Source organism: Phalacrocorax carbo, chromosome Z (assembly GCF_963921805.1).
Source record: "Phalacrocorax carbo chromosome Z, bPhaCar2.1, whole genome shotgun sequence".
Lineage (NCBI taxonomy): Eukaryota > Metazoa > Chordata > Aves > Suliformes > Phalacrocoracidae > Phalacrocorax > Phalacrocorax carbo.
Window position 1 is genome coordinate 2,077,112 of NC_087548.1, and position 27,274 is coordinate 2,104,385.

The 27,274-nt window shown below is 45.4% G+C and overlaps 1 protein-coding gene across 1 annotated transcript in view; it reads right to left on the bottom strand.

Moving 5' to 3' along the window:
* Positions 1–27,274, bottom strand: part of DCC (DCC netrin 1 receptor) — a 607,752-nt gene that overhangs the window by 23,609 nt on the left and 556,869 nt on the right. Inside the window, exons 22-26 of the mRNA XM_064438237.1 lie at positions 25,214–25,279; positions 22,023–22,185; positions 15,316–15,542; positions 12,704–12,820; positions 8,026–8,181 (exon numbers count right to left, since the gene is read on the bottom strand). Coding sequence (XP_064294307.1) covers positions 8,026–8,181; positions 12,704–12,820; positions 15,316–15,542; positions 22,023–22,185; positions 25,214–25,279 — 729 coding nt within the window. The remainder of the gene's footprint in view (positions 1–8,025; positions 8,182–12,703; positions 12,821–15,315; positions 15,543–22,022; positions 22,186–25,213; positions 25,280–27,274) is intronic.

The following is a 27,274-nucleotide window of genomic DNA, read 5'->3' on the forward strand; positions in this document are numbered from 1 at the left end:
CAAGGAGGATTGATAAGTCTGAGACTTATAAGTCACTACTGCTGTGGTGCTTTATGGCTGGCAGCAAGAACTTCATATCCCTATGCCGCAGGAAAGAGCCTGCCACTCCTCCTTCTATTTTCTCCTTATTGCAGGATGAGAAATAAGCTAATTGGATCAAAAACACCATCTGGTGTTGCTGGGGGGCAGCGAGGTGACCCTGAGCCAGCACCGGGCCCTTGGGGCCAAGGGGGCCAGCGGTGCCCTGGGGGGCATGGAAAGGAGCGTGGCCAGCAGGGCGAGGGAGGTTCTCCTCCCCCTCTGCTCTGCCCCAGTGAGGCCACATCTGGGGGGCTGCGGCCAGGTCTGGGCCCCCCAGTCCAAGAAGGGCAGGGAGCTGCTGGAGCAAGGCCAGCGCAGAGCTGCCAAGGGGATCAGGGGCTGGAGCATCTCCCTGGAGAGGAAAGGCTGAGAGACCTGGGCTTGTTCAGCCTGGAGAAGAGAAGGCTGAGGGGGGATCTCATCAATGCCTATAAATATCTGAAGGGCGGGTGTCAGGGGGATGGGGCCGGGCTCTTTTCAGCGGTGCCCAACGCCAGGCCAAGGGGCCACGGGCACAAGCTGGAACACGGGAAGCTCCACCTGAACATGAGGACAAACCCCTTTGCTGTGGGGTGCCAGAGCAGGGGCACAGGCTGCCCAGAGAGGCTGTGGGGTCCCTTCCCTGGAGACATTCACCCCCCGCCTGGACGCGGCCCTGTGCCCCTGCTCTGGGGGTGCCTGCTCCAGCTGGGATGGGATGGGGTGAGCTCCAGAGGGCCCTTCCAGCCCCCACCAGTCTGGGATTCTGCGATCTCATATCTTCTTTTCCAAATCCTGCATCACAAGTGCCGTTGAGGCTTCCCCAGGTCTGTGGCCTCTCCTGGCCCCTCTCCCAGCTCCTGCCTCACTGCCCTGTGGAGCAGCACTGGTGAAAGTTCTACTTTTGGTGAGAGTGCCCGCAAGGCCTGACATTATTTGCGAGCGGAACAGTGGAAAGAAGAAAACCGGTTAGTGAAGAGCCTGATCACAACAGGAACTTACTTAATTTGTGCGTGTTGGTGTTGTCCAGTGTCTCCACAGTATCTATGCCAGCCAGGATGGCTCACAGCACAACAGCTAATCATGCAGCTTGTGGCAGGAAACATATCTAGGAAAAGCTCAACCTTTTACTGAAGAAAACAACCTTCCTGACACACAGGTATCAGAATTAGTTATTATACTGGGACCCAAAATGCTCCAGAGGATCTGGTTTCTTTTAAAGCCTGCTGCAACAACCAGAACTCATTGTGCAAATAACATGCAATTACACAGCCAAGTCAAATCTCAAGGCATTTTATAATAATTAATGTCAAAGTATATAAGTAATTACAACCTACTAAGTGGCAAAACAATTTTGAAAAATGGAAATGAGGATTTCTCCTTATTTCCACAGGCCCATTGCTTGTTCCGAGGGCAATACTGCAGACATCCCTGGCAATATTGAACACCACGGATAGGAACCCAACTACAGGATCAGACCAAAGTCAAAATCATCTACAGTTCGTAAAAGTTTGCTTCACTGTGGCTCATTTTTCTTCATTTTCACTTTCAAGGCTCTTTGCATTATCATGCCATTTCCATTTCCTTCCTTGCCCAGCAGACGCCACTCTCTTGTCTTCTCTGAGGACTAATATTCTCCTTAAGGAGGCCAGAGATATTGAGGTTATTTGTAAGAAGTTAGAGCAGATAGTTTAGCTCTTTCTACCCTTACTCACTTCTCACACGTTCAAGACGGTGTCACTGCATGTTGCTCTCTAGGCTACCGTGGGCATTGGGCTCTTCCTTCAGCCTGTCCCCGTTAAGGAAGATGCAAAGAAGTATGTGAGTCTCTCAGAGATATACATCTGAGGTTACAACGCTTTCTGGAGGAAATCCTTGGCAAGGCCTTTGCTTAAGGTAAAACTAAAGCCTTTTGCCTAGGCTCTTAGCCTCAAAATGTCTTTCAACGTGTTTGTCGAAGTCTGAGCTTTCTATGGAGCCCAACGCTTTTCATTGTGTCCTTAAGGACAGTTCTTTGGGATGCTCTTGACCTGCTTGGAGAAACAAGTAAACCAGACGCTTACTGCTACTCCCCGCCACATAGCTCCTTGGTATTTTCTGTAGATAAAGCTCCCTCAGCTTTATCATCTAGCACCAGCATAATGGTCTCAGCATTAAAAGCCTTTTTATTAAATTACTGGTTTAGCATATGGGCATGCTTTATTTTATGGATTTAGTTGTAAAATCTGGAGACCTACATAACCATTATTACATAAAAGACTTCAGGTTATCTTTCAGCTATTACTGAAGAGAAATTAGAAGCCAGGTCGGGATTGAAATGTTGAAGGTAAGTGGTCTAACGAAGGTGTTTCATGCTCGAGAAGACTTTTTTTCTAAAATAAGATGTGCATCCTTGCAAACATAATGAGAACCATCAATTTGCAATTCACTCAAGTCCCTGCAGGAAGGGAGGATGGATTGTTTATTTGAAGGATGGATGAAGATGAGCACATTGCTACTGCTGCCTACCCCACCTACATCAATCCCCTGCCTGGCAGCCAGATATTTGCCTTCATACACCTCGACAGAAGTGCCTAAGAATTCTGATTATTTCTACTAATCCAATTATTATCTTTTGTTTTTACAGAAAGTAGACTCCCAATTGACCTTTAAGACGAAGCAGATAATAGCACGCTGCATTCCAGATGTAATCTTTTGCTCTTGAATTTAATAAAATACTTCGCCAGAGTAAAGAAAATATTATGCTGCAAATGAAGATGCATCCTAAAGCCCAGTAAAACCAGCTAGGGTCTTTCATTGCTTTCGCCTTGGATAAAGCCCTCCCTGCATTCGTTTTATATGTGAGGACCACTGAGAATGAGCTTTCTTTGAACTTCAGTAGCCATGGACACTGCTCACCAAGCAGAAGAATAAATATCTGATGTAAAGTCGTTTGATCTTCCCTTCGCTTTTGCATAATTGTTGGTTGGTACAATGCTGTTAGCCAGTTTAATGGATTTAGGTCTCTGAACATATTTTTACATTGTATATCTTCTATTAAGAAGTAACACTGGAAATATTCCCACTTGGATTTGTAGCTATTGGCTCTGCCACAGTCTGAGGTAATGAAAGATCAATACGGATTGAACACAAAAGGTAATAACAATTCAAAGTATGTGATGGTAGATGGGGACTTAAAATGACCGAACTTTATTCCATAGCTGCTAATGACTTTCTGGGTATTTGTGAACTTATACAGGTTACAAATATCACATGCCCAAGACGATATACCTCTATAATGCTGACAAACCAGGGCCTCATTATGCTTGGGATCTCTGGACGTTACTGTAGCACAAGCAGTAATATTTTGTTACTACTCTCACGCAATTTTAGGTACATCCCAAAGAATACTTTCGAGAAATACTTTATAAAAAATTCCTAATCTAAACCTGAATCACAGGAATACGGCAGACGCATTTTTAAATCGTATGTGGTTAAATCCAGCGAATTACATATAGAAAAAAAGAAATTGCTTTGCTGATGATTCTGGTTGTAGAGGAAAACAAAGAAAGTGAGGCACTAAACAGGACCTTACCCACAACTCCATCACAGCACTCATCCCACTTCCATGAGATGTGGCATCCCCTGCCGAAACCAAACCAGACCACTGAATAAAAATGCCCATTTCCAGTAAGTCTAGAATGCAGCTACTCTGGTAGAAGGGATTTAAGCTTCCCGGCTGGCTGGGCTCACTGCAGAGCTGACCGGTCACAGCCAGAAAGCCAGCTCCAAGAGGAAATGCGCTCAGGAAATATTTTGCTTTAACAGATTAATGAAGGTAAAGTTATCTCCATTCCATAATACTTTTCCATGGCTATCTCAAGCTATTAATAAAATTGTTGTTTTCTTGTTCTGGTTTATGCAATTTTCAATCTTTCCTTTTAATACTCAAAAATAATATATCTTTATTTTTTTTAAAAAAAACCCATATTTTCTGAACACCTCCAAGTTTTCATCGTATGGCTCATTAGGGCTATACACTGATGAATGGCTCCCTCTAAAAACGGTGCTGTCAGACCAGCTGCAGTCTATAGGGTTAGCCTGAAGAAAAGTACTCTGCCTCCTGTAAAAGTGGGATCAGGATGGGACGAGAATACAGTCTGCTTCTGCCGACCAGCATGTGGACGGGGATGGGGCCACCCCAGTACCTCCCAAGTGGGAGGCAGTTTCCTCCAGCTCTCTTCTTTTAGGAGACATGGTGGTGTTGGGTTCACAGGTGGACTCGATGATCCTAAAGGTCTTTTCCAACCTTAATGATTCTATGATTCTATGACGCTGGTAGCATCATCAGCAGTAACCAAATGGGAAAGACAGCTTATTTCAACCTCTGGCTGGGGCCTGACTCTCCATCTTCTCTAGTTTCCCCTCTAGTAGAACATTTGTCTTAAAGATAAGTTGCAACACTTGAATCTTCAGGTCAATGAAAAAGGCCTTCAGAAACAGAGGAAGGTGTTTGAGTATTGAGTGTGTGGCAGATGCAGAGTAACACCCTTGCTAATGGCACGGCATATGATTTATTCAAGGAATGCTACCTCTTGATCAATACCGTGCTCGGTCATGCAGTACCGCAGGTAGGCTCGGTCTCAGAGGAATTATTGCTGGGTATTTCTTTTTCAGACACAGCTGCAATTGGTCAAGCATCAAGTGAATTTTTCACTGGGGGGTAAAACAGACAAAAAAGCTATATTTATCGTCTCTGTAGTGTCTTTCACTGCTAGTTGCTCTCAACTGCATAGTCATATTTTAAAAATGGCCAATAAAATAAACTCAAAGCTTTAGAGCAATTTTCTTGATCTGTCCCCATTCTCTGCCGCAGCGAGGTGGTCAGTGAGGCAGTGGGAGGTGAGCCACGGACAAAGAGATGCTTTTCATAGAATCATACAATCATAAAAGTTGGAAAAGACCTCTAGGATCATCACGGCCAACCCCCAGCCCTCCTAAACCATGGCCCCAAGGGCCACGGCTACACAGTTTTTGAACCCCCCCAGGGACGGTGACTCCCCCACCTCTCTGGGCAGCCTGTGCCAGGGCCTGACCGCTTTGGCAGGGAAGACATTTCCCCTCATCTCCAACCTAAACCTCCCCTGGCGCAGCCTGAGGCCGTTCCCTCTCGCCCTGTCCCTGGTGACTTGGGAGCAGAGACCAGCCCCCCCCTCACTCCAGCCCCTCTCAGGCAGCTGCAGAGAGCGAGAAGGGCTCCCCTCAGCCCCCTCTTCTCCAGGCTAAACCCCCCCAGCTCCCCCAGCTGCCCCCCAGCACACTTGTGCTCCAGACCCTGCCCCAGCCCCGCTGCCCTTCTCTGGACACGCTCCAGCCCCTCAAGGCCCTTCTTGTCCCGAGGGGCCCAAACCTGAGCCCAGCACTCGAGGTGGGGCCTCCCCAGGGCCCAGCACAGGGGCCCCATCCCTGCCCGGCTCCTGCTGGCCACACCAGTGCTGACACAAGCCCGGGGGCTGGTGGCCTCCTTGGCCACCTGGGCACTGCTGGCTCATGCCCAGCCGGCTGTCAGCCAGCACCCCCAGGGCCTTCTCCGCCGGGCACTTTCCAGATGGGCTGATGTCGCCAGTGCTGCCGTTTGGCAGCAACAGTGCCGGCGCTGAGAAAAGCTTTAGGCATCGTATTAGAAATACACTTTTATATCCCTTCATCCCTCCTCAGACTGAAAAGTAATGAACAGTGCCATTACATAAACCTAGTGAACTGCTTGGCTGGTTGCGACAGCGTCAAGTGTCACTAGAAAACAAACATGATTTCCACATCCTTTTCTGTGCCTTTGCTTCATTGCCATGGTGGTGAAAATGTAAGGCACAGCGAAGGAAGGGAACATTTTATTGGAGGTATTTTTGTATGATCTGGGAGCTTTGGAAGTCAATAGGCTTTGCTAGAGAGCGCAACTGCGACGGTTATAACAGGTTGTCATTGCACATTGTAACGGGCTCAGACAATTTCCAAAATACAACACAGCCTTGATTACCCAGACTTCAATGATCTGAAACTAGATGTTATCCAAACAAGGCAATGTCCACTGCTTTTGAATTATTTAATGGGAAATTGCCTAAATTACCTGAAATCTTAACTGCTTGAGCTTTTTCAAGGCCCATCAGGTCTCCTGAATAATTAAAGCTGTTTTGTATTCGAGCTTCTTGTGGAAAATCTTTGTGTATTAGCAATCTTCTGTTCAACTCTCAAGCACACTGCCCTTGAAAGGCTTGGGCAAACCCACACCTTTCTACACAGACCTTCGCGCAGGAGCAGCCACTGGATCTAACAGGCTTCCAAAGATATTCCCCTTTTTGAAAAATCTCATCTCCAGACTCTTACACGTGTCAATCCAGCGGCCGGACCAGGCAGAAGCTGGATGCACCAGGGATGTGTGATTTGGGAGGTTGTGCCTAACGGATCCCTCAGCAATCGCCTCCAAGCCAGCATTCCGTGTGGCATCAGCAGAGCTAGGGAATCCTCCCTCGCTTTCACAGCCGGACTTTGGTTCTGAGGACTGAAGATGCTCAGGGCCTTTATGAGCAGGTCAGGATGATGATGCCTGAGCAAACAACTCAGTCTTCAATTTTTCTTCTTCAGTCTCCATGATCAGGCCGGGGGTAGTTAATTTTTCTTTTCCCCGACATTTAATGTATGCCAAGCAAGAAACTGAATCTACTTTGTTTCTGTACATGGCATTTGTGGGGGATTTGGTATTAATTTAAGCAGCAGATCAAAACCTGATTATACCAGCAGGGCCTTCCAGAGGAAATCGTCATCGAGCTTTGAAAGCACCCCAGCAACCACACTGAAGAGAGGGGGAATGGCATTCGGGTGATGACGAGGACACCTGAACCCACCTTTTAGCTACGATCCCACCACGGGATTTCAATCACCGGTCCCCAAGGACCTGTCTGAATTGACTGAAAGCAACGATCAAATAGGAAAAATCAGTCATTTCAAGATTAATTCCCCGCAGACCAGCAGCACAGCCTCTCTGTGATGTGAAAAAAATACTTGCTACAGACTGACAGTAATCTGTCAATAATTCAGACTTGATATGCAGTAGAGTCAAGGGAGAATTATAAGAAAATATGAGCCCTCCAACTATAATTAATATGCCAGAGCACGCTTGTTAGGCTTGAACAAAGAACAGATGGCTGCCGGTGGGGAAGAGGCTCACAAGTAAGTTGTAAAGGTGATGCTGGGGGCTCGCTGCGTGCGTGAGCTTTCCCCAGACCATGATAAGGTGAAGAACAGTTATAGGAACCCACAATCCACAGCTCTATTACTGCAGAGGAGCAAATATGAATATAGAGCTCACTCTAGAGAAGCGCCGAGTGGGGTGAGACAGGATAGCAGCATTCAAATGTATACAAGGATCTGCAAAAGGAAGAAAATAAGCTGTTCTCTATGCCTGCTACGATCGAAACAAGAAAGAATCGGCTTAAATTTGAGTAAGGTAGATATTAAAGGAAATGTTTCGCGCAGCGAGGGCAGCTAAGCCTGGGAAGACACTGTGTGGAGAGGTCGTGTAAGTGCTATCGTGGACGATTTTAATGCGTGATGATACTAGATTCTGCCTTGGGATGAAGAAGAGCTCTTGAAGCCTGCATTTTTCTGGGAATATCTTTTTGAATAAAGCAAAGAAAATTAAAGTACAGTGAAATGACTGACAGACCTGCAGGAAAAGATAGAACTGGATTAGAAATGCAGTGATTTTTAACTTTTAAGGTGTTCATTACAGATTAGAAATCGCAACTGGAGCTGCTGCTGGAGAAAAGAGCCCACGGCCAGTTCCTGTTACCCAGACCGGACTTCTCCTGGCTCCCAAAAAGCAGAGCAGCACGATTTGCATTGGCTACAGCTTGTACGTCCAAATGATAGAAAGCAACCAATTTTCAAGCACTTTAATAGCAAAGAGGAGAAGAAAAACACTGTACTGACTTCTTCCTGTTCCAAAGGTCCTGTCCACAGAGAGGGTCGGGAACGGCACCGGCCGAAGGGTGAACTGTGGGTGCGGGTATCCGCAGGTCGGGGACGGCAGGATCCCGGGGTACTGGGCACTTTCTAGTGTTGGCACTGGAATGGCGCTGACCACAGCTAAAAGGAAAGAAGGAGAGAGATTAAATGAGGGCTTTTGGAAAATCAAATAATAATTAAAAAAGAATAGGCCTTAGAAGGTCAGTAGGGAAGCAGAAACAAGCACATTTCCAAAGCAAAGTACCCAAATGCTGGGTATAAAACATGCCTCTCCCACAGAAGCCATCTCTGTATAGAGGAATATGCCTCTTCAGTACACATTGGATAATTGCAAGTGCAGCCTGCAATTACTTATCTGTAAAATTGAATAGTTTTTTGCCTGGATTCCAGCTATTCAGCCACATTTCGGCAGGGGGGGTGCTTTGTATCCCTTGACAAATAAGTGAGAAGGAATGGATCAGGCAATTTAAGGGCTTGTTTCAGTTGCCTAAACACAGGTCCCTGGTGCCGTTTCCGATGCCTTAGGAGAGCCTGCCACCCTCAGCCGCCGCTCTGGAGGAGCGTGGCCTCCTACAACTTTTCCATCACGTCCGCTGGCTTCACGCCAATGTCCCTGACACCCTCGGCTGTCCCCAACGGCACACAACCCCCGTGTTTACCCATCAGCTGAGGCTCTCTGGGCATCATGCCCCACTCAGGAATGTCCAAGCCTGTAAGGAAGAGGGGTGAGATGTAGCAGCAAACCAGTAGCTGAAAGCTTGAAGTTGAGCTCTTGAGTTGAATTGAAGTGAAATGCTTTGATTTGAAAACCGGGATCACAGCGTGATGAATTCAGGCTTTCTTCTGAGTTATATCCTTTATTTTCAACAGCCAACGCTTGAAGAATGGGTGATAATAATGCTATACAAATAATAAATTTCTCTGTAGCTTTAGGAAAAACTTGGAAATTCTCATTAACGTTTTGCCCAGCTAAACAATAAGCAGAGATTTTTTGGCTCATTGATGATAAGGTTTGGCTTATCTAGCACCTTTCACACATGAATTATAAACAATGCTGTAAACTTTAAGACAGTCATTCTAATTACCTCTAGCTCCTACTACATCCATTACACAGAGTGGTGAACTGGGCTACCTGCCCAAGGTCACGCAAGAAGCCATGACGGTGCCAAGGCTTTACGAGGGTGTTTTTAAGCCCAAGGCTTTCAGCAAGACAGCGCTGCACTTCCAGAGGTAACAGACAAGTGTGGAGATAAAGAAAACTCATGAAGAAATGCTAACCTGGGTGATTTGAGCTTCGGAGTTGTCCGAGTTCAATTCACCCACTCTTAGAGGAGAATTTCTACTATTCAGACATTTCATTTTGTCTGTATAAGACATTTTTATTGACAATATTTATAACATGGCTGCTACAGTGAAAAAATACCACTCTATTGAATCCTATTAAAGAACAGCTTGTTTTTCAAAGTCCATTCCTTCATTTCTTTTTAGGGGGTAGATACCTAGCACTTTCATTTTTAAAATAAGACAGGATTACTATTCATTGCAGTGCTCTGTTGCAGAGAAGCTGGAGAAAAGTAACATCAAACATTTTCAATAAATCTTTGCAATTTCAAGCAGCTACGACAACAAATCTGTTCTGTCATAGCTTGTCAGCAGTGGAATTTGCACTTAATATTGATATACTAAGACACTGAAAACACAAATTCCCTGACCAAATCATGGAGCTCCCTAAACACTGGTCTATATTTAAAATGTACTGTATCATGTGGAAAAAAAAAAAGCAGCACCCAAGAACAGCTTACAGAAATGACAAAGTAGGACATTTTGAATTGCATTCAAGCACCCCAGAGGCTGCCAAAGCAACTGAGCTGATGTGTTCGCATTTCCCTGAAAAAAAGAATTGTTGTGATTTCCTGCCTTTCAAGGGAGGGGGATAAACAGAAGAATCCCTCCCCCACAACGGCAGAACTCTCTCTCCAAACTGATTTACCCTGTGAGCGTTTTACTTTCCTCGTCTGTCAGTAAAGATCACGAGAAAGCAGGAGACTTGGGGACAACACTTGAATGTGATGCCCTGCAAAGACTTTCTCAATTATTTTTTTCTCTGTAAATACTCCTCTCCATACAACAGCCTTGGTATTTGTGACTGTATTTCAGTAGCGTTCGAGCCATCAAAGATATCACTAAAAACCTTATCAAATTTATCTGGTTTATGCTCTTTCCACTTCAGTAAGCAAAGGCGCATTATGGAGTATATTTGTTTTCAAAGACTGCAAATGCTGATTATTGAGACGAGCGTGAAAACTTCCACATTTGGTATTTAACAATTACGAGTACGTGTTTTTTACTTCAGAATTACGATATTGCCTCTTCAACCTATTTAATCGCTCACTGCTGACAAACCCTATCAGTATCAGGCAAACGGAGAGAAATTAATTAAAGCATCTAATCTGACAAAGCCTCCGTTCTATTTTCTGGGGAAAGAAACATATTAAGTATAACTCAGCCTGCACAAACGCACGAAGAAGACTTTTGTAAATCTGAGTTTAATTATATGCAAACAATCGTAATATGTTGTCGCTCTAGATTAGATTTACACTGTTGAAACTATAAATAAATAGAAAAGAGGACATCATTTGTCAAAAATGCATCATTTGACTGAAAAAACTAAATACGTTTAAAAGCAGTTTTATCTATAAGCTGTAGAGCAATGTTGACTTGTACTTAACTAACGCTGCTATTGACCCATTGTAATTACAATTGATTTGGTTCTGATTTTGCTTACACCACTCCAACCCTATCCAGTTTCTTGGATTGCTGCCCGCCTTCAACACAGGCCAACGCAGGAGGAATCCCACTGAAAAAAGGGCAAATTGCCTGACTGTGAGGTTAGTGTGGTTACAAGATGGAAATGTTTCCCACGGCGTGGGCAGGTGGGGTAAGAGCTTTCTCTCCCTCAACCCAGAGGTCTTTTTCCAGACCATAAAGAGGGTGGAGGCTGAAATGTGGTGCTATGTCAGAAAGCCATGGAATCATTAAGTTGGAAAAGACCTCTAGGATCATCAAGGCCAACCCCCAACCCAACACCCCCAGGCCTCCTAAACCACGGCCCCAAGGGCCACGGCTGCACGCCCTTTGAACCCCCCCAGGGACGGTGACGCCCCCACCTCTCTGGGCAGCCTGTGCCAGGGCCTGACCGCTCTGGCAGGGAAGGCATTTCCCCTCAGCTCCAGCCTAAACCTCCCCTGGCGCAGCTTGAGGCTGTTCCCTCTCGCCCTGTCCCTGGTGACTTGGGAGCAGAGACCAGCCCCCCCCTCACTCCAGCCCCTCTCAGGCAGCTGCAGAGAGCGATGTCCAGCCCAAGGTGTGAAGAACTGGAATTCAATCTCTCCCTGGGCACCTGTGGTTTATCCTTGTAAGGGCTGGGTACTGAGGCTGATCAGCATAACCTGAATCGCACCCAAAACGAACGCAAATTGAGGGGAACCAATACTAACTCCTACTAAGTAATTCACTGAACAAAGCCATGGTTCTCTCTCTCCTCTCTCTCATTCAGCTACTTCTATTTTTTTAATATATTATTCCCTTCCACAAACCTACAAATAGGCACTTACCTTTAACCATCAGAGCTAGAAAGAAATTTTGTGATGAAACAGATTTCTGTCAGTATATGTTCATTTTTCTGAACCCAGACTATTTACACGGATGTACCAATTCCTACTGATTTTTGATGGGATCTACTTTGTGAGGTCAAAGGTAGAACTTCTAGCTAAAAGCTGAGAGATTAATCACAGGGCTGATCAGAGGAAAGGTGAAGACCCAAAGCCTCGTCCTCCACCGGGAACCGGATCAGTGCCAAACCCTCTCTCCTGTGCCTGCGGGCTCTCACTTATCCCTTTCTTTTGCTCAGCCGTGAAACGAGGTCACTTCAGAAATGTAATAAGTTCTGCAGGATGGAGAACCTACCTAACGCTCTCCAGCCTTCCTGTCTGTCTTGGGTACTTTGCTGCTTTGAAAAAGATCTATGAAATTTGTCCAATGATAAACGCTCGGTGGTCACTAAAATTTAACACCTATTAAAAATCTATTTTCTCCTCATTTACTTGGCTTTATAAGAGAGCTGCTCCGTATTCAAAAAGCTTATAGCGGCGTGGCTAACTACTACAGACAGAAGAAAATAAAGCAGAGATTGTAATAGTGACCAGCTGATCATAATTATTGATGATAACAATATCACAATTCACATCTGATTGTAAATTGTGCTGCAAAGTATTGCAAAGCCTTCCGCTCTGGCAGCTTGACCTTTTTCCCCTGTTCTTAAGGTTTTATAGTAGGAAGACAGAGGGGTCTATCCATCACTATCCACCTGGTAAAAATAGAAAAAAAATGACTCTTTAGGCTTAGCCTGGGCTCAGTCTAGCAGAAGTATGGTTTCTGAATGCTCTCCATCGTTTTTCCACCGGTGCGCTGGGAAGCCCTGGCGAGCTGCCAGGCCTTTCATTTCTCTTTAGCTGAAGAAAACTTTGCTAATGCTATTTAACTTTATGAGGCATAAAGTTTGAAAGATCACGTGAGATCTTCCGCTGGGCGAGCACGGCTTGCGGGGTGCAGAAGTGGGCTGGGAAAAGGTCTCGGTACTCACGAGGGTTGTTTGGTTGCGAATCCATGGGGATCATGAGCTTGGCACGGGTGGCTCTGCGGGCAGCCAGCGAGCGCTCCAACGTGGACATGCTGCTTCCCACATCTTCTGTCTCAGGACCTAGAGAAAAACACAAGAGCTCAGTTGAAAATGCTGTAAATGAATGTTTCTCTCCACCTTATACCTAGCGGAAAGATCAATAGGTTTTTATAGAATTCAGTTATTTTAACCGATCATTAAATATCATGACCTGCAAAGAGCTGCCCAGACTATTTTGGCTGCCTTTCTGAATACAATTATTGTTTGCATTTTTCCGTAAAAGGATTAAGATATCATGTCCTCTTTTCCTTTGTCTCTGAAATAATCTTAAAAACCTCCTTCGCTTTATAAAAATGTGACATTTTTCTCGTCAATTCCCTGTTACAAGCTTATTTTAACATTCAAGTGTCAAGACCAGAAAAAGGCTACGTAAATTCCGGTACCTACAAAACCCAGCAGCCAAGATTTGGTCTCTGACGTACATTTGAAGGATGAAAACGACCGTCCTTGTGAGATGCCACAAGGTCTAATGTCCTGATTGTCCAGTAATTCATGGTGGCTCTTCCAGCCTCTTGGGTTTTTTTCTACAGTAACCATGGCAATTTAAAGAGGTGCCTGGATCTTCCCCTTATTTGGTCCTGGATCACAACTAGCAGAGCTAGATCAGAGAGCTGAGATATGCTGCCTAATGTCCAATCCAACTCAGAACTGTCCCAGCAGCTATATAAATTAGATATCCTGTTTAGGTATTGATATACGGATGCTCTAATTTAGTCGCATTAGTACAGGATATTTGAAGTGTTCAAAACTTCGAGAGAATACACTTGTCAGAAGGGAAGAGTGCTTGGAACCGGATTCTGGGTGGAATAATTTGCAAGGAAATAAAAGGCGTGTTTCTCTCTTCATACCTTGTCTCATTTGAACCTTATATTTTGGCTACTTTTGCTATTTTAATAAACCATGGATGAATTCAGTTTAATACTGCCATACGGCTAAGCTTAACACCCACTCAGAATATTCATCTCTGATGTACCCAAGCAAACACATATTCCTTAAAAAAAGAAGAAAGAAATAAAGATTTGCATGAAAAGACTACTTTTCCCCAAATCATTGCCCTCTGAATTGCAGGACTGAAATGCCAAGGCTCCTGTCGATGGCCATTCAAAGCCCTGCTTGCTAGTGAAAAGCCAGGGACGGTATTACTGAACTGTGTATTATGGGATGGGAAGAAACATAAGGGTATTTATTTACGGTCCGAGGCATTTACACATAAAATGTCCAGCCCAGCCTTTGGCATTAACTCGCTCAGATGCTGTGATGACTTCCTACAACGCACTCGATGGCAAGCCTATTGCAATCAATGAAGCTCTCACATTGATCTTCCTGGGCCCTGGATCGGCTCTCCTCCTCCTCCTCAGCAGTATTAAGCAAAGGGAATCTTCTAGTTGTGTTTTCCCAATGTCTACTCTAAGGAGGACCTTTGCATTAAAAACAACAGAAATAATTGCCGCAGCTATCTTCCAAATAGCGGACTATCAGCCCAAAACACAATGACAGGAAAAGAAAATGAGATCCATTTAGAAATTTGAGAACTCTTCCTTTTGACCTTTTCTTTCCTTCCAACAACACGAGCTACGGAAAAGGGATAAAATAATGAGAGGCATCTGAAAAAGCCGCCTTCGTTATTTACATTTACATTATTTACAGCCCCGACCGATATTCCGTAATTATTTCACTCTCTCACCCACCAGCAATGGCTTCATGATGAACTCAAGGATCATCGTTTATGTCTTCAACTTGTGCGCTGTGGTTCCCCCCCTCCCCGTACACGCCACCTGCCTCTCCCAAGACTTCCTGTTATTATGGTGGAAAAAAATGTTCTCGGCTAAAGTGAAACCTGTGATGTGCTGTGTGCGCTCAGGTTAAAAAGAGGAGGAGGAAACTTCACTGAAACCACATTTTTCTTACAGAACTTCTTTCTTTGTAAGTTTTCTCAGTCTCCCCGGCCCAAATTCTGCTCCTGGGGATGCTGTTGACCTTCTTCCTGATGGCGTTCTCCCTTTGCTCCATTTTTCATTTCTTTTTCCCCCTCACTTCCTTCTCCATACCCCTTTTTCCTCTCTGTTTTTCTTAGCACGGTATGCAAATTTGACTTCCAGTTTAATTCCTGAACATAAAAAGTGAGAATGGTGTGAAAATAAAAAAACAATGGGTTTTCCCCTAATTTGAAACCTCTGCAAAAATCATCTAAGAACATCTCTCCTGGCAGCCATAGCAGAGCTGTCAATTCTTCCAATCTCCTACTGGATCTTGCCCAGTTCAGCTCTCTGTTAGAGACTCCACGTGCTGGGCTAAGGTCACTAACCGGCGATATCAACTTAATTTAAAGAATATTTATATGCTGGTGATGGAGAAAAGGAAAATCGGGTGTACATGGAATGGGGTTGGACTAGATGACCTTTAAGGTCCTTTCCAACACAAACCATTCTATGATTCTATGATTCTAATTCCCCCAAATCTACAGAGCAAGTGAAAACCACCCCATTTCTGCCTCTCCTGCCCTCGGAGCCCCTCACCGGGCTGCGGGGTGCTCTTGCTGCCCAGCTGCGTTTCCGACTGGCTGTGGCTGACGGGGGTGATGTCCTGGCAGCTCTGCATTGGGGAGTCCCTTCCCGCGGGGTCCGAGCCCGTCGGCTTCTCGATGTTCTTCATTTCCATCTCCTCGTGGTGGATCCACAGATCTGGGGGTCTCAGGTCCTTCTGGCTGCCCTTCCTTTTACCAGCGCTGTGAGTTGCACGTTTCCTGCAGCAAAGAAAGATAAAATCTGTCACATAAGATCGTTTTTCCCCTTTATAAGACCAAAAGAGCGATGGCTCCTTGTTGGCATCTCTCTAGGGAACTCCTCTGGTTGCGTTCTTCAAAGGACAGCAGTTTTCTTGGTGTGGTCCCATGCTTCCTGGACTTTCATCCAGGGGATGAGCTTAGAGCTCAGCCGGGTGGGTAATTTTTTGCACGCCCTGATGCAGAAATTGGGGAAAACCAGCCTTCCTGGAAGAGAAAGGAGGTGGCCAGTTTACAGAGTGCCTGTGTTTACAAACAGCAACTGAAAACTGCCGAGCCCATTTCTACCGCATCATGTGCATCTTATACCGCCCGTAACTGCTTGCAGCATAAGATGTATTTCTTTAAATATACACTAAAGCAGTATTTTTATTATGGAAATCCAGAGCATCATTAACTCTCCTCGCTTTATGCACAGGTATTACAATACGCTCTCGTGTCCGCCGACCACCTCCTCGGTGGAGCACACACCGAAGAAAACCTTGATTTCCAGAGCACTGAGCACTCTCAGCTACTTGATACCCCTGTCTTATGCTCACCCCAAAACACAGCTGTGCACCTTCTGAAGGGAAAAGGCTCTTTCCCAAGTCCATGGAAAGCAATGCAAAACCTCTCACCGGCCTCCCCAGGACTCACACCACGTGCATTGATTGTGTAGGCGTGATCAGAGAGCTGCCCCTCCTATCACACGCTGCTGGCAATGTTGTGAAAGGTGGCATGGGATTATTTTACCCAAAAAAGAACCTTGAGGGGCTGGAGCGTGTCCAGAGAAGGGCAGCGGGGCTGGGGCAGGGTCTGGAGCACAAGTGTGCTGGGGGGCGGCTGAGGGGGCTGGGGGGGTTTAGCCTGGAGAAGAGGGGGCTGAGGGGAGCCCTTCTCGCTCTCTGCAGCTGCCTGAGAGGGGCTGGAGTGAGGGGGGGGCTGGTCTCTGCTCCCAAGTCACCAGTGACAGGGCGAGAGGGAACGGCCTCAAGCTGCGCCAGGGGAGGTTTAGGTTGGAGATGAGGGGAAATGTCTTCCCTGCCAGAGCGGTCAGGCCCTGGCACAGGCTGCCCAGAGAGGTGGGGGAGTCACCGTCCCTGGGGGGGTTCAAAGGACGTGCAGACGTGGCCCTTGGGGCCGTGGTTTAGGAGGCCTGGGGGTGTTGGGTTGGCAGTTGGACTTCATGATCTTAAAGGTCTTTTCCAACCTAAACAATTCTATGATTCTATTCTACGAAATTTTAAACTTTAAGAAATTCCAGTTGTTGGAGTCAATTTCTGTTCTTTGCTGAATTTTCTCAGCCTGCTCTAGAAAGCAAGAGATGCGTGTCACAACCGCACCAAACATTCTGCTTTCAAGAGAAGGAACAAACACATCCTATAATTTAAAATGTCACCGAGGGTACAGCCTTGTCTTAGCCCCAGGAGCAGAAGGCAAGGACTTTTTACTTCAGCGGAAATATCCCAGCCCTTAAAGGCAGAAATTGGTTTAGGTCCTTTGACTGGTCGGTACCTAAAAGCTCTTCAAGGGTCAAAAGATCAATTTTAAAGTGTGATCTGGGAAGTTAGCAGTGGAGGTAAGGCTGGGATCGCTCAGAGGTTTTTCTTTATAGCCCACAAGAAATAAGAGTGTTGGCCTCTGGTCATAATTATTTCCTATGTTTAGTCTGTTACTTGCTAATTGCCAAAAGTTAATAATTTAAAATGCTAGTATTTCAAAGATCGGGAATAAAGATCATGGAATAAAGACAGCTCTTTAATACCTTCTTGCACAGACCCTAGTACCATCCTAATTAACACCTACAAGAATAATTACGAGCACTTTCATTCAAACCTAAACATATGACCCGCCTGAAGTTAAAAACTAAAGCTGTTCCTTCTGACTCGTTCAAAAAAAGACCGTGATTTTGGTTTAAAACAAGGAATTACTTTCTCCACTTTGGGATCCAGCAGCTTTTTTTTTGTCACCTGCATTTTAAAATAATGCATTACTCCAGGCTTGAGCCAGGCAAGAGAAATTTCAGCCCCAAAGTAATTTTATACAGCGCTGTAAACAGGGGGGTTCTAATGAACGTGTCATTCCAACCATAACTACAAAAGCGCTACAGCAATGATATAATGTAAAAATATATGCAATGGTCTAGCTTGGTTTATAATGTGTTTTTTTTCTCACAAATTATTGATGTTCTGACAGCCCGTGAGTAGCAAATTGAATCAGAGCCAGGAGTGCATACGAAAAGGTCATCAATAACAAACGAAAAGAAATCCTCCCCTGGAATGTTGTGTTTATGCAATGCAGAAGTTGAGCTTCGGCTTCTGAAAATGCATCTACCCTCAATTTCAGGGGGAGGCGGGATCTTTGCTGCACGAGGCAAGCACATTGTCGCTATAGCAGACAGTCATAAAGGCTTCGACATCGGCTTGCTCCAAACCTCAGCTGCAGCAATGGGAAGCGATGCTCCGGAAGTTCGTGTTGAGAGTTACAGTGGGGTTCAGATTTAGTCCGTCACCCATTCTATAACTGGAGCAGGGATGGGGAAGACAAGGAGCTTGGAATGGAAAAGCTGACCTGAGACAGCAGGCTTTCTGTTGTTGTTCAGTTATTTTACACCATGAAACGCGCCCAGCTTGCATACCGTAACGATATATATTTTTTTCCTAAGGATGGATATAAAAGCAGAGTTCAGCTCTGCCCTTAAAATATATATTATGGTCATGCAACCTTGAATAAGGATAGCAGAACTCAAGCTGTACTTTCAAAACAAATAAACTCTCTGGAAGCTCTTTCTTCTTGTCTATTCTTATAGTTGCCAGCCCAATGCTGCCTGGGCAGCGGCTCCAGCCATTACACAGCACACCCCCGTAGCTCCTAACAGTATACACGTGACATAGAATAATTTTTCACATACTCCAGAGTGAGATTACTCTTCATTGCCTTCGCTTTACAGTCCCATTACCCCAGAGAAAACACTTAAGGTTATAACAGCTCAGCCTAGTTTATTTTTTTAACAACTGAGGTTGTCTCCATCTGAAGATCTCAGAAATAAACTGTTCTCCTGGGCAAAACAAGTTCTTGCTCGTAAGAAAAAACAAACCCCATGGCTAACCACCCTGTCCTGGTCCGATCAGATGTCGCCTCTCACGGAGCAGGGACAGTTCTGGAGGCACGACACGGAAGCGACGGCCCCAAGAAGACGTAATTGCCTCCCGCGCGACCCCTGAGCCTCCTGCGCCGCCGTCTGCGCCGCGCTTTGAAGATACTCAACAATAAACGCGAACATCGCTTCACCTCAATTATCCTTCGGATGCATGGGTTAGTATTTTAGATTTCCTGCTCTTTACTCTTAACCTGGCAACAATGTGCACTTTGCATTTTGGGCTGTATTAAAGGGAATTCAACTGATATGGAGGTCCTGTATGAAAAAAAGAAAATAATACGAACCAATTCTTTCTCCGGAAAACCTGCCCTGGTGTTTACAAATGAAAAATTACTACATTTTGGCCTCTTTATTTCCTGCCAGCCACCCTGAAAAGCTGAAACACCAGTACCTGTCTCTCCTATCAACCGGCTTCACGGTCCTCTCCCCCGTGGTAAGATCCAGCCTCAAACTGCCGTTCAAGAGATGGGGCAGAGGGTACCGAGCAGCTCCGACGGGGAGGAAGCACAGAGACCAGGAGCATCTCCAGGGAACACAGCAGTGACATGCAGAGGCTCTTTAGTGGCTGCCAACTCATTCCCCATCAGTTTGAGTTTGATTACGCCTTGGTTAATGCCTCCCCCGCGCCTCCCCAAATGTATACTGGCATGTCCCTTTTACTTATATAGGACTTAAACTAGTCTGAGCTTATTTTTTGCAGCTTCTTTTTATACCGCTCCCCCACCCAGCGTACTAATTGGTTGGGCGCTTGTTCAAGACCAGGCTTCATTTTTTAACGGTTTAAATATGCACTATTTACCTACTGCCCTCGCCGTTTCTCCTGTGGTAGTCATAATCTTGTGTTACCAGCCCATTGGCTCGTCGCTCCGGCACGTTATACCCTGAAGCCTTAAAAAATTCCCAGAAGAAGCTGGTCCTGCAGTTTGAATGTGCACTGTACCCTGTACAAAATGTATTTTACCTTATTTTAAGGTTCAACCGGAATTCATCTTCTCTAAGATTAAGCTGCCTGGGCCAGGAGTGCATTGAAGGACGGAGCTGATGGGTGGCCCCATCGACCATCCTCTGTGGCACCACATCAGCAGACGCTGCCAGCACAGGGCAGCGAGCACCTCGTGCTGCTGAAGATGTAATTACGGTGAGGATATGGATCTCAGTTACTGCAGAAGACCCTATGTTCCCCTTATGCACAACTGGGTAAGCTATTGCACCTGAATCTTTACTCGCATTTTTCTCCCATATTTTTTTTTACCGGTGTCAAATTTTCACAGGTTTTGTACGGCTGATATTTCATTCTCCCCTAGATGGCAGAGACAGAAAATACCTGCTAAGCTGCCTAGGTCAGTACCAGGTTATTCTGTATAATATGCTTTCTTGTGCTACGTTCAGCCAAGTTTTAATTAACTTAAGAAATATGACTTTCCTCCACTGAAGGCTTACAGGAGATTATTCCATCACCTGCAAGTTTTTGCTCTGGGGAAGGACACATGCATTATCCAACGAGACCTGGCCTTTACCCTTGCTGCAGCCCTTTCGCTCGGTAGTTCACCTGTGATTTTAAACTAAGAACCGGCTGCCAATAAAAGCCTGAATCTAAACCCTTTGTACCACGGTGTGCATCTCCCCAGGCAGGTCAGAAACAAAGCAATTCCCACCCACAACCTCTGCTTTGAAGAAGTTCACGGTTTTTTCCTGTTGTGTTAAATTTAAGATCCACTGTTTAATTTTTACGGCCCTACGTTTCCCCCACTTTCGGTAGAGAAGGGTTGGTTTAGGGTAACTTGGGTGCGATTCACCCGCCCATAGTATAGACATTTAGAAGTTAAACAGCAAATCCAAATCTGTCAGCTTCACATTTTTGTTTTAGTCGATGGACGGCAATAAGCGTCTCCAGATGGCAAATCTTCTGATGTCTTAAGATAAGACGAATGATTCTTCAAATGCTCCTGTTCCTCCCCAGGGGCTATAGAGGAGGTCAAAGCTGATTAATTTAAGTTTTAGACCCCCTAATACTGGATAGATGAATCTATTTGTTTCTCTTTCTTGTAATTCCCTTTTCTCTGTTAGAAACTCAAGGGAGCTTTAGCCTTGATTCACCAAACACCACTCAAAAGAATTTCCACTGCCTTCACATGACGGCCTGATTTTCAGGTGTTAGGACTCAAAATAGAAGCAGATTTTCAAATCAGCTATCATTCAGCCACCCCAGCACTCCTAGAAGCATGCACCCTTACTTTTCTGCCTAAATGAGAGCTTTCTTATTTAAAAAAATCTACCCTCAAATATCCATCTTTAGAGAAAGGACTTCCCCTGGGGACTGTAAAACACTACAAGCTCCATCTGCCCGCGCTCGCCCAGCCCAACGCTGATTTCAGCGCACATGGGAGCCGTTCGGGCCTCTGACCATCCCTCCTTTCCTCGTGCCACACTTTTTTAAGCATCAGTTTAAATCAGTGGAATAGTGCCTTGCCCTTAGTGCAGACATCCACCACTCTTGTGGACAAGCTGTCACTAAACTTTCCCACGTTCAGTCTTTCGCAATGGTATAATAATACAATGAGGTAACAGTAAAATAATGAATAGTATTCTAGTTTTCATTTAATTAAACGCATCAAGCCCAGCTCTGTTTCAACCCCACCTCTAATTTCTCAGAAAAAATTGAAAAACTTTGTGCTTTACGCTGCTGCCGTTTTATAGTCTTTAAGAAGAATCCTAAAGACTTTTTTCCCCCTACAGACTTCCTTTTTTTTTTTTTTTCAGGTATATGAGAATTATCTGGACCAACAGCCGTTGATGCTTTTTACTGGAAAACTTTTGGAGACAGACTGTCTGGAGAGGGTAACATCCTCACAAAGGTTAGCAAGCGAGCAGGGCTGTCCCTGTTTCTCAGCTGTGCAGGGCTGCGGAGTCGGAAAGTCTGACAGCATCACCAGGCACAGACAAATACTTCCTTTTTTTTTTTCCTTTAAATCAATGGAATTGATTCTTTCCTATGTCTGAATTATACCTGGCAATATAAACAACAGAGCGCTGTGCATGGCACACTTATTTTTCAAGGCTGGTCATGTCAGGGGTACTTATTCTCCATGGTTTACCCTGCAGCCTGGGGGACAGGGGACACTCACCACAAATGACCCGCTTCCCCAAGCCCACACCTCCAAAAACTACAAGCGATCCAGACCCAAATCGCAGATCAACCCCAGACCCCACGTCTCCCCCACAGTACAAACGTTATGGCCCGTATCTATTTTGAAGCTGAGCGTCGCTGCCTTTTCCTCCCATCCCGTGATTTGAGAACATACTTCCTCTGCTGTGCCGAGGAGCGCCTGGTGCAGATGACGGCCACCACCACCACCACCACCACGGTGATGACGCCGACGGTGACGACGATGACGACGAGGAGGTTGCTGTTCTTCTGGGGCGTGACGCTGCCGTGGGGAGGGTGCATCTGCCCGATGGGCGGCTCTGAAGGACAGACAGACAACGAGGGGATGGTTAGCGCTGGATTGGCTCCCCTCCCTCTTTAAGAGTCGCCAATAAAATAAAACACATAAAGCCTGTCAGGGGGCATGAATTCCTCTGAAAAAGCAGACGGAGGGTACAGAAGGGTGTCATAAAGAGCTGAAATTTATGTCTCGCTGCATTTCAGCAGTACAGCAAACAGGAAAATATTTAAGAAGTAACGGCTTTGCATTTTCTGGGTGTTAATAACCTGATGCTGGGAGTCAATAACTCTCAGCTCATTTTTGTTATTATCAGCTGAAAATGGAAATACAGGGACTATGGATTTTTTTTTTCTTTATGGCCTGTAGAGTCTTTCATAGTATTTACAGGCAAACACATATCTCATGTATCAGCCAACCTGAATGGCCGACGCATTTGTCAGTACTGCATTCACCCCACAGTCAGGCCCTGGCACAGGCTGCCCAGGGAGGTGGTGGAGTCTCCATCCCTGGAGGTATTTAAAAGAAGGGGAGACACGGCGCTTGAGGGTATGGTTTAGTGGTGGCCTTGGCAGCGATAGATTAGCGGTTGGACTCGATGATCTTAAGGGTCTTTTCCAACCTTAACGATTCTATGATTCTATGATTATATGCTGTGCTCGGCCCTGGGGAGGCCCCACCTCGAGTGCTGGGCTCAGGTTTGGGCCCCTCGGGACAAGAAGGGCCTGGAGGGGCTGGAGCGTGTCCAGAGAAGGGCAGCGGGGCTGGGGCAGGGTCTGGAGCACAAGTGTGCTGGGGGGCGGCTGAGGGGGCTGGGGGGGTTTAGCCTGGAGCAGAGGGGGCTGAGGGGAGCCCTCGCTCTCTGCAGCTGCCTGAGAGGGGCTGGAGTGAGGGGGGGGCTGGTCTCTGCTCCCAAGTCACCAGGGACAGGGCGAGAGGGAACGGCCTCAGGCTGCGTCAGGGGAGGTTTAGGTTGGAGATGAGGGGAAATGCCTTCCCTGCCAGAGCGGTCAGGCCCTGGCACAGGCTGCCCAGAGAGGTGGGGGAGTCACCGTCCCTGGGGGGGTTCAAAGGACGTGTAGCCGTGGGACTTGGGGACATGGTTTAGGAGACACAGTGGTGGTGTTTTGGTGGTTGGACTTGATGGTCTTTTCCAACCTTAGTGATATTTCTTTTACAGCTGTGCTGACCACATCCTGATGCAACACTTGAGCAGGTTAAGGGCTCAATCCTTTGAAGTGATGAGCTTCCTTCATTTCAACACAGCAGCAAGACTGGGACTGAAAATAGCATCATTTTTGGTGTGAAGTCCCAGTCAAAGTGACTTAAGGCGGTTACTTCACACTGGTCCCTTGTTTTCAACTCTATTTTCAATATTGCACTGGGAATAGCGTAGCTCATATTTTTATCATCTTCATGGGTAAGGCCCAGCTCAGTGTCGGGCCATATGTTACAGAGACCTGCACGAAACAGTGAGCAATCCTTTTGCTCTGTCTTCTAAGGCGATCTTACAGGCATCCTGTAGGATTACAAACTCGCCAACCTCAAAATATCTTTCCACTTAAGCTTGGAGAAAACGTAAATACTTGGTGCAATGGGAAGCAAAGGGAAGAGCTGAGCTAGAGCGTGTCCAAGATTTCGAAAGGAAAGTAACTCAAGGGTCTTCATACGGCTTCATCTCCACGATGGCGCACGTATAAACTAAACAATACTTGTCCGGGGCTTCATTTTGCTTTTAGTATAACTGAATGTGCAAGGAAAAAAAGGGAAAATCTTTCCAAATAACAGTTTTAGTTAGCGATAGATGTAATTTAATTGTAATATTCTGCCTTGATTTTCTGACCTAATATCCTTTCTTTACTTAACTAATTATGCTATTTAAACAATTTGTCCTTTTCTCATGGCTTTTTCAGGCCATTGAATAAGACAAGCAGCTGCGAGTGCTAGCCTTTCAGCATTACAGTGGTCTAGTACAGGAATCTCAGAGATTTTGGAGTTTGGTTTCTTTTTCCATGCTGAGTAAAAGGCATTGAAGGAATATACCACATAAAATACAGCAACTCTCAAGAAAAACACATTGTTTCCTCTCCCTACCCTTTGTTGCAGGCCCTGGAAGCTCTCTTTACTTCTCAAAAGTCAGTTTTCCTGTATTTATGATTAACTACTGTAAAGGGAAGGAGAAAAGCTTAAAACAGTGCTGCACTGGCTGCAGCAAAGTAGGACAGAAAAAGGTAACAAAATTTTGCATTCCCTCCTTGTCTCGACTGAGGAAAATAATCAGCGTGAGTTAATCAGCTATGTGCCTTGTAATTATTTTGTACTTTCAAACCTCACTTGATACCACATTTGAGGGACTCTTCTCTGTTGTTTCATTCAATAATGTGAGATGACAATCCTTCGTTAGGTAACAGAGATGGGGTCAGGGGTACGAAGCTATTGATAGCGTGTCTATACCCCAGCTGGCACTGATTAGGTTCAGTTAATTGTCATTAATCCATAGGGTTTCCTCTCAAGTCTTCCTATTTCAGAGCAGGATTAATTAATTTAAAAAATGGTATTTTCTGCAGGAAGCTTAAACTGAAATATGTTAATATAAAATGCAGTTTACAATTCTTTTTAAGCTGTTATTTTTTTTAAAGGCGTTCCCATGGCCCGAGAGCTATCTAAAGCTTCTCTTGCGATGGGATTATCACACCCAGCGACACACTTTTGGGAGTCCTGCATCAGCTGGAAATCTGATGGGTAGTTTGGGGATCAGCTTTAAGAAAGACAAAACAAATGCATAGTGTCCCCACCCTATGTTTTGTTAACATTTCTGGGTAAAACTACTGTCTGGTTCGCAGCAGGTATTTTTGCACAAGGATGAGATTTTTCAACAGCAGAGATAACTCTTCCCTTCAAAACAGCAAGCATGCAGCCCGTGGGCATGTTGGGTGGCCTCCAACCCATGACAGAGAGGAGCGAGAGCGCAATAAAGAGAAGAAAAGTAGGAGGTTATCACTAAAACGGCACTTAATTACGGAGCATGGCTGGTTGGAGCCTGTATTTACCGTTCAGACTGCTCCTGTCAATCAGGTTGGTGTCCACCGGCCAGTAGGACCCGTCCCCATGACGACCTGTTGGTGGAAAAAAAATGCATCAGACACGGCGTGACAGGTAAACCAGCAAAGTCAAGTTTGTTTCTTGGCAACATTTAAACCATTAAACAGTGCAGGAAAAAGTCATCCCATACGTGCTGGAGAAAATCTGTCATCAAGGCAGGCTTTGGAAAGCGCGCTGAATTTCAGCGCTTTGAGCAGCTTGACTTGTTCTGTTGGTTTGTTTTTTTTCTTCCCCTCGTCCAGATGTGCTCGTTAGAGTGACAAACTAAGATGGGATGGCAGCATCTGCCGGTGCCCCCTCCATGGGTGGCGGGAATAATTCAGACAGCTGCTTTTGCACACAAGCGGCCGGAACTGCGGCAGAGGGACGGTGCTCTACGGAAAATCACGGACACGTTCTCCACTTGCCAGGTGGTGTTCCACCGCTATTAAGCAAGCTTTCTGTAATTTATTTTCCCACTTTGTGGCAACACGGTTGTGGAAATACAACTCCACAACTGCTCGTTTTTTTAAAAAAGATTGCTTCTTTTCTAACCCTGACATAAAAATAAGAAAAAAGAAGGGATATGATTATTATTCCAAAAGCGTCTTGGCTGTCGAGGTAACATTCGCACTCCAAATTCATACAGTAAAATTCGAGGTGTTCAGCTTCTCCTCTGCTTTATTTTCTCTTATTTATCAGCTTTGGGCTAAATAGCTGTGATGGTACGTCCATGCTTCTGCCAAGAGCCCCATCTCTGCTTCCTCTTGGCCGACAGAAGGCGAATCGCAAAGGTTGGCGAAGTCCTACCAAGCTCCTCTTTGCCTCTACTGGCATGGGACTGAGCAAAGTCCATGTCTTACATAGTTTGGGGTCAAAGCCGCTCTTCTGGCAAAGACCAACCTTATGCCAACAGCGTGCTCAGGTCAGACCTGAGGGTGGGTTTCGGTTGGCGGAGGGATTATGTAAAACTTCTGAAAACTTAGTGCAGGGCAGGAAATTACCAGGGATTATTGCAGATAACTTCTACATCAAACAACCACCGGCTACGTCTGATCTCTTGGCAGGTTAGCAAAAAACCCCATATTTTCTCACTTTCCTGCAGTTTGTTGCTGCTGTGCACTGTTAAACAACCGCCATATTCCTCTCCAGAGGTACTTGTATTTCTGTGGATTGCAGAGAAATTCACGTGCGTAACTTTGCCTACCAATTTGGAAAGTATTTTGTGATGAATGGCCCTAAATAAATGGAAGATGATTATCATCAGAAGAGACTTCAATGTAATCATCTTTTCAATCAGCATAATTGCACAGCTACAACAACTTCATCCCAAGAAAGCAAGGTTGCAAAATGTTTAGCTGTAAAAGCAGACAAAATAGAGATAAATGTAAGGTGTGTAGCAATTCTGTTTACCAAGGTGACACTCTAAAGCAGTCCTACTCATGGTACCACACTGCAGCGTGAATACATTGTGACCCCGGGGTTATATTGTGCTTAGGAAACCGGGTATCTCCACGGGAGATTGCTAAATGTTAACTATTTTTTATATTTAGACCACACTGAAACATCTTAGCAGGGCCATAACGCATAGGAAAATTTAGTCAGGGTATCTGAGACGTAAAAAAAACTAACCCAGCATGCCTGACTCTGAAGTTTAGTACTTCTTTAATTCATATAAGAGCACTTTTCAAGGCATTATACATGACATTTTCATTGTAAAAGTGTAAACGGCTGCCCATTTAATTTCTGGCTCTACTATGGTGACTGGCACCTGGAGGGGCCGTTTATTTGGGATCGCTGCAACACGGAGGCAACAACCAGGGAAAGGTTTGGGCTATGTTGTCCATCTTGGGGGGTTCTTGGGCTAGAAATGTTTCTGAAATGATTTATGTTTTAAAACCATCCCAAGGCAGCAGAGTCTTCCAGTTTTACTCCCTGAGGGTAATGCTTTCAAAAGGCTGATTAGAGGCAATTTCACTGATAAGAGACAGGAAAGCAAATAACTCTTAACAACCAGGATTTCAACAACA